The following is an 8,101-nucleotide window of genomic DNA, read 5'->3' on the forward strand; positions in this document are numbered from 1 at the left end:
TCTGAATACATCGTCCTGGAGCCCGGTAATCTCCGTCCTGTTCTAGTCTTCTTAGGTGAGGGCACAGTTTCACCCTTAGGGGGCAATTGGCTATGTCTGGGGACATTTCAGACACAGTAAGGTACAAGAGTACCTGGGCAGAGGTCAAAATGCTCAAGGTCATTCTTACAGGAAGGAGCATCTGGCTCAAAGGGCAAATGGAGACAGGGTGGGGTAGGGAAGCCCTGCCCCTGCCTTTGTTTGCAGCAACTACAGCCCACCAGACTTCCCGTGGGTCTTTCTAAGGCCTGTGCAGTGTGTGTTAGCATACATTAAGTACCTTTAGAAAGGTACTGATCCCCTTGCTTGTGGTCTGAGCAACCCTCCTAAGCATATGCTTTTAGCTTTCAAGTCCATGACCTCAGCCCAGGGAGTCTCCCTAAGTGTCTGAGGCAAAGCAATAAACCGGAGCACAACAGTAAACCTATTTGAGTTTTTATAATTACTATATGAATGTGTTTTGCCTGCATGTGTGTCTGTGCACCACATACATGCCTGGTTCCCATGGAGGACAGAGGAGGGCATCAGATCCCCTGGAACTGGAGTTACAGGTGGTTGTGAGTTGTCATATGGGTGCTGGGAATGAACCCAGAGCCTCTGGAAAGGAAACCAGTGCTCTTAACCACTGAACCATCTCTCCAACCACCCCACTCCCACTTCATAAACACAGTCACGATGCACACTGAAGCTTCACAACTGGCTTGTATAAATTCCCAGTTCCCTAATCTTAGGAAACCCATCAGGCTGTGTGGATGAGGTGAACGAATGTTGTCCGTGCTTAGGAATCTTTCTGTTCTACTGAGTGACTCTCCCTTGTCTTCTACTATGAAATCAACTTCCTTAAACAGAGTCTGGGGCCATTGAAGACTGAGCATCTAGTCCTAATTGACATTTGCCAGACTAGACGCCAAGAGAAATTTTATATCCTGTGTGCATCTGATTTCTCTCCGTGAAGCTACTGTTGCAGGAAGTCAGGAAAAGGCAGTGGCGAAGGTCGCCAACCCTTGAGCTCAACTCATCTCTATAAAATTTATCTTCCAATGTCATTTTGTAACCTCTGCCTTGTCCATTATGTGAATTCTTCCGGAACTGACTGAAGATAACACACTTCCTGGAATGGCTGCTGGTAATCTTTATTTACATCGTATTCCATCCTGTCAGTCTCACTGAAGTCCCAGAAATTTATATTTACATACAGTTTCTGAGGGCGGGGGCAGAACTCAGTGGTAGAGTGTTTTCCTAACACCCACATGACTGGGTGTAATCCCAGTACTAGGAAAAAATTTAATAATATATTCATAATCTGATAAATTTCTGGATTTTTTCCCCTTCAAAACCAAAACAAGATACAATTAACTGGTCAGCTGGAGGGCATGGTGAACACTTGTTTCACATTGGGGGTGGGGTGGGGCTCATTGGGGGTGTTAGACAGGACGGTGTCCAGAGGCTGCCAGTGACAGCTCATGAGGGAGTCATACAGCTCTTCACTTTTCTGCCATGAACTCCTTGTTTGATTCTTCAATATTCAAATGAAGGTCTGGGTCTGCAGAAGCCAATCACAGACATGAGAAAAACAGTATCACATAACACATACTGGTAATGGCTGAAAACTAGAGACTTTGTTGTTTTTTTTTTTTTAAAAGAAAGCATCAGTGGATATATTACAGAAATTATAGCTAAAATTTTTATCTTGGGGGAAATATGCTCAGTGTACAATATATACTCTTTACATGGCATAATACCATGCACAATGAATATACACAGAAAATAACAAAAGGTATGGGGGGGGGGAATGAATTCTATTTCCTCCCACCAAAACTTGAAACCAACAATTCAAACTGTAAAAGTGGCGTCATCGGGCTCAGCAGCAGTCTAGACAGTTGGAGGAGATGGCAGAAAGCAGAAATCCAAAGATGTTTGGGGGGAATTCCATTTAGGAGAAAGGCAAAGTCAAGGATGAGACTGGAGCCGCTGGCCTGAGAACTCAAGAGGATGCTTTGTACCTGTCCCTGTCTGCTTACCAAACAGCCTGATGAAAGTGAACGAGCTTCATGGACCAAGGAATTCTAAAGCAGAGGAGAACCTGGCCTCCTCTTTCAAAAGCCTGGGATCCATGATAAGGAGATTATACCATGACCATAAATAACGATACCTGGGTTTTCCATCCAAGCGGTCAGGCTTCCTGAGGCTCCCAGAGCTACAAAGTCACTTTTTTTTTTTAAAAAAAAAAAAAAAAGCTAATCCTTTTTTCCCTCCTTGCACCGAATGTAACTGAAGAAGTTCTTTGTGCTGTTTTGTGATTTTTGCAAGTCTAAATGCATCCAGGACCATAATTTGCCTCCATGGGTTCATATTCCTCGGCAAAGCTATCAGGGACTGGATGCTGTGTTTCGTATACTGAGGTCTTAGCACCTGTTTCAATAGTTTGTTGGAGTGGGTCACGGGGTAGAATCCTGGTCTGAGAGGATTAATGCCCTTGAGTGAGGAGGAAGCAGAGCTTACTCCCTCAGTTTGATTCTCAACACCAAGAAGAGATCAGGTGAGGGCATGCAGAGGAATGCCATCTACACGCCCAGAAGAGAGAATTGGAGCCTGGATCCTCCAGTCTCCGGAGCTGTGTGGCTAGAGTTGTATGGTCAGGGCTGGAAAATTGGTGGGAGGAGCTTCCTTTGTCTAAGACCCCCAGTCTGTGGCACTTCGGTACAGCAGTTCTAGCAGACTAATACAGCCCCCGTTGGCCATCACCTTGCATCAGCCGGTTGGTGTTGTGCTGTCTGAGTCTTAGCCTTTTGAGCCATATTTATTTTGAGAAACTTGAGGTTGGGACTTCCAGCCACCCAGGCAAGCCATGTGGTCAGGGCTGGGAAACTCCAGCCTAGGTGAGACAGCACATGCCTTTATCTCTGCAAGTTTGAGATCAGCCTGGTCTATAGGGTGAGTTCCAGACCAACCAGAAATATGTACAAAGACCCCATCTACTGCATCTTTTTACCTTTTCTCCTGAACTTGCTGATTTTTTTTTCTTAAATTCAGTTCTAGGCATCTTTCCTGTGCATTAAGCAGTTTCGGAGTTTGTTTTGTTTACGTGTTGTGGTTGGGGGAGAGGTATTGGGATGACATGACACACTTAGGTGTGAGCACGCCCTCTCTCTCCTCTAGCCTGTGGTTAGGAGCGTGATGAGCAAGCCTAGTAAAAGCAAGGCAGGGAGATTCACAGGCGCCAAGGTGGACAGTTATATCCGTGAACACTGGGAATGTCACATGGAAAAACAGTGAACACTCAAGTTTCCAAGTCTCTTTGGTTTCTCTTTGGTTTGCCCACAAAAATTTAAACTCATCTTCTTGGGCAGCTGGTGTTTTGTGTTGATTTCTAGTTAGCTATGCTTCTCTTGACCTATGACCTAGCTATCCCCTGGCGTGGTTAGTGTGTGCCAGGTGCTGTGAGGACACACAGAGCTCTTTAGATGTCACACTTGCATATCTTCTGAGCTAGATATGACAATCCACTTTACAGAAAGGAAGCCGACTAGACAGTAATCGGTCTGAGAGAGAAGAACTAGTAGGTAGGATTTGAACCCTGACAGTCTGTATTGGGAAAGTAGATACTTGGAGGTGTTGTTTTGATTTCTGGAGATAGTGTTTTTATGTAACCCAGGCTGAGTGCTGAGACTGATGATCTGCCACACCTAGCTTGCTGCATGTCCCCATTGTGTGTTGTGTAGCTCATGAAGGCAGAAAGAGCAGGTTCACATTTTAACCCAAAAGAAGTCCCCTGGGAGCTGAAATGAGCACCTTTTGTTCCCATGTAAATCTAAGGATGAACATCTAGAACAACTAATACAAATATTTCATGTCTTTTAAGGGGAAACAACAAGCAGGCAAACTCCATGATGACCACCAGAGCCCCAGAACACAATCTCCTGCTCCCTTCGTTAGGATAACAGAAACAAGGATGGGTCTGCCTAGCCCGGGCTCAGTAGGACATGGTGCCCATTTCTTTATATCTCCTGTGAATACCAATAGGCAGTGGTGCCCATTTCTTCATATCTCCCTTTCTCTTTTCTGTGACAAAGTATTTCCTCCCCTTCCTCAAATATGACACATTCAAAAACTTTCTGTGGGCCCAACTTTTTTGGCCCAATGAAAATTTTAGAAATCATGTCCAGCCTGTCACTTCAGAGACACTTGTTGCGTCCCCAGCAATCAATGGCCTAGAGGGGCACCAGGAAGCCATAGCTACAGAAACTAACCACCTGCTTTTTCTCTTTAAAAAAAAAAATAAAATGTGGGCGAGGGAAAGGTCCCATGCACCATCTCAGCTCTCACACACAAAACTGGAGCGTAATTAATCCTTAATCCACTTCACTGACACTCATACAATGGACAAAATGCATTGACTTAAATCCTAGAAGCCCAAAAGTAAGGGGTGCTTTGACCCCTTGTGGATGGTAAAAGTGAGGGGACGCAGGGGACAGAGAGGAAGGAACAGGAGGAGCTACACGGCTAGTTCCAGCTGTATTAAGAGTCCATTCCCACAATGAGTGAACTGCTCTGCCTCAGGACTTGTTCATCTCTTAAAAGTCTTGCCTCTCAACACTGTAGTGCTGGGGGTTAGGTTTGCCAGCACTTGAACTTCAGGGGCCACACTCAAGCTGCAACAAACCTCAAAGTCTAACTTATGAAGGAAACCAGTCTTGAAAACAACATCATATCTTCTTCCATTTGCAAAGGTCCAGGGAGGAGACTCTGCTGACATTGACCCTGACTGATTGGAGCCTCCAGCTCAACCCTGCATGGTCCAGGAAGCCCTGTTCCTCTTCCTCCTTTCTCCCTCTTCCTCTCTCTTTCTCTCTCCAAATCCTGCTGCTCAGATACTCTCCGAACAAAGGGAAGGCATCAAAAAACCCAGCTCCACATTCTTGGTGACTATTGCAACTTCTTCCCTTGATGCTGCCCTAGCACTCAAGTCCCCGCCTAAGCGCTCAGTTTCTAGCAGCTTGAGAGAATGAGGGATCTAGAAGTACCTTTTTCTTTTTCTTCAACCATGGCAGCTCAAGGTTTACATTACCTGCTAGAAGTTCTTCCTCTTCATTTCCAGCTGGGGCTGAGGTTTCCTACAAAGAAAAGGAGAACAGACACAGCTTTCAGGGGCAGGGGTAGGAGTTTGAGGTCAGCCTGGTCTACAGAGCAAGTTCAGGACCATCAAGGCTGCACAGAGAAAAATTGTCTCAAAAAGCAAAACAAACACACACCAAAAAAAGTATTCATGAAGAAAGGTAAGAGAGGTTTGTTCAACCACTAAAAGTCCTTCACTGTTAGGTGAAGATGTAATAAAAATTACAACTCCTCTAAATAGCATTAATTGAGCTGTTTGAGACAGGGTCTCACTATGGACCCCTAGCACTTTCTTCCAAGCTGAGAGGGGATGAAAAAAGAGGTGCAGATATGTTTTTGGGGGACTTAGAAACAACACATCACTAATCACTGTTAAAATACCTTTCTAAATGGTCTTCAGGTCTCCTTTAGAATTGGAAAGGACTTTTGATTAAGAGTCAGCAAAATCTATTTCCATGATCATCTAAAACTTAGTAGCAAGAATTTTAGGTCAAGATTTAATGAGTTTATTACTTCAGTTTCAGAAGAGTCAGAAAGAATTTAAATCACTTGCCTGTCCAAGAAGGAAGGAAAGAAAGAAAGAAAGAAAGAAAGAAAAAGAAAAAAGGAAAAAAGATAAAGAAAGGAAGAAAGAGAGATTAGGAGGAGAGGGGGAAGACAAGGAATTGATCGTTACATTATCAGGTACATAGATGGCTAAGATTTACTTCAACAAGCATTACCTCTGGAGTGGCCCAAGGCCCAGCTAGGGGTTCCGGATTCTCATACACAGGCAGAGGGCTGGGCCCGGTTCCCTTCCATGTGGAGTCCCTGCCGTAGCAGGGAAGATGGTAAAAGCTGTGCGGCTGTTCATCACTGTTGTCACAGTGGTAATCGAGGCTGTAATGGGACCTCAGCTGCTCCCTAATGACAGATGGAAGAGGACAAGCAGGTACAGTCATCACCAACAGTGGCAGCACCACACACTCACTCTTTTCCAGAAGTTTCAAGTGAGGATGACTCTGCTTCAACCCTTTAAAATGAAATCGCCTGTGTACCAAGTAACAGGCTGGCGGTTGGCAAAGGGTTCGTATTAAATAACACTGCTGCTTTCATTCAAAGTATAAACTAAATTAGACCTCACTCGCCTTTGCCAGGTGAAGTAATAGTTGTTTTGTTGAGCCATGCCAAAGCCTCCAGCATCCTCCCATTTGGCCATCTCTCCAGACACTGAAGAAAACGATGTGACCACTTTTATTTCTGGGTCTAAAACTATGTCAGCTGGGTCAAATACCTCTTATAAACAACCATGAACTAGGACAATTACATTTAGTGGCAATTCCGGCTAGGCAATTGTTTCCCGACAAAGAGGCAAAGGTGTGAGTGGAGGCAGGAGTGTATCTGCAAGCACCCGGGGAAGCTTGTGCAAACTCCCCCAGCTTCAGCTGCCAGTACCTCCAAGAATTGCCGGAACTGGGGAAACCTGCAGAGTTCCCTGTGCATTCGTGTGTGAATCTCGAAGAAGTCAGGCTTCTACATTACCTACTCCCCATAACCCCTTACTAGGTAAAATGTATTTTCAATATCTACAATCTAAACAAATACCACAATCTGACTAGCTCTCCTCCTCATCGATCTACTAAGAATAACTCCTGGAGTCAACACCTTATGGCTTTCTCTTTAGATATCTAAATATAGAAACCATTAGTTCAGCCACCGGCAGAATCCTCAAGAGGGAACTGCATATCACATACACGTTACACTAATGCAGGCTCAAGCCAAGGTTTTATATTTTTAAGACAGGATCTTTACATAGGAGGCTGGCCTCAAACTCATGATCTTCTGCCTCGGTGTCCTGAGTTCTGAGTTACAGCTGTATCCATAGTTTTCAGAATGACAAATGTGAGAAAGCAAGCAATATGCAAGCTTTAATGTGAATAAAACCCTCTGATGTTTCCTTAGTGACCAAAAAGATATATTGATTTTAGTGTATGTGAGAGAGCCTTGCATTTCTTATGCTCCATGTGCATACAGGAGCCAGTAGAGTCAAGAAGAGGGCAACGGACCTCTGGAACTGGAGTTACAGCGGTTTGTGGGCAATCATAATAGGGCTGGGAAATCAAACCTTGGCCCTCCACAAGAATACCAAGTGTTTTCCACCACTGACCCTTCTATCTCTTCAGCCCCTTCTTAGTTATTTGTTCAGGATGTCCTCACACTTTGTTGCTTGCTAAGGCAGTAATTGTTATTGCACCCAAGATCTACTATTAAAAGACCCAGATCCAGTGGTCTCTAAGCCCCCGAATAAAGGTCACATTACCCCAACTCTGACAAGTATCGGGAAATAACCTTTTCTCTAACGTTCTGAAGACTGGGCCTGGTGTCTGTTGATTGACTGTGGACTCCTACAAGCACTAACCTGGCCTGCTGTCAGGGTCACCTGGCTAAACAGATGTCTGTAAGTCACTGTTGCTTCCATTACTTCATCAAATTCTACACAATTCCAAACTCGTGTGGCACTTAGACTTCAACAAAATGTTGATTAAGAATTCTTTCTATTAGAAGAAGAAAGACAATCTTACTCCCTTCTCATTTACAATGTTTTATAGAAAGACAGTCAGAACCATGGCTGTGAAGAGATGAGAGCTGAGGCCAAAAACAGGAATATGGAAACTGAGCATCGCCAAGGGAGTCAGGAAGCTAAGGGAGAGGTCAACATGCCATGTTGCATCTACACAGAAAGATGTCAGGAGCTAAGGGATGAAGCTGGGCATTCTGAGGACTTGTAGGTGAAAACGACAAGGGCAGGCTCAAAAGTAGTGCTTTGTCATTTCTCCCAAATGCAAAACAAACCTAGTTCAGCTGGATTGAACACACAAAGCAAGCTGTCTCTGCCTGTTAGAGCCCGGGGAAGTTGACCGCAATCTTGGCTTGCGTTAGCCCAGAAATTCAAAGGCACCAAACACCT

General features: G+C 44.6%; 1 protein-coding gene across 1 annotated transcript; it reads right to left on the reverse strand.

The window, feature by feature from the left end:
* Positions 1-1,151: 1,151 nt before the first annotated feature.
* On the reverse strand, positions 1,152-6,352 carry C14H6orf52 (chromosome 14 C6orf52 homolog). The gene is given in 5 exon segments (XM_048430320.3): positions 1,152-1,531; positions 1,533-1,582; positions 5,108-5,153; positions 5,877-6,057; positions 6,282-6,352. Coding segments are annotated over 5 exon segments (480 nt in total). The 3' UTR covers positions 1,152-1,399.
* Between the last annotated feature and the right edge of the window lie 1,749 nt (positions 6,353-8,101).

Source organism: Myodes glareolus, chromosome 14 (genome assembly GCF_982192425.1).
Source record: "Myodes glareolus chromosome 14, mMyoGla1.1, whole genome shotgun sequence".
NCBI lineage: Eukaryota > Metazoa > Chordata > Mammalia > Rodentia > Cricetidae > Myodes > Myodes glareolus.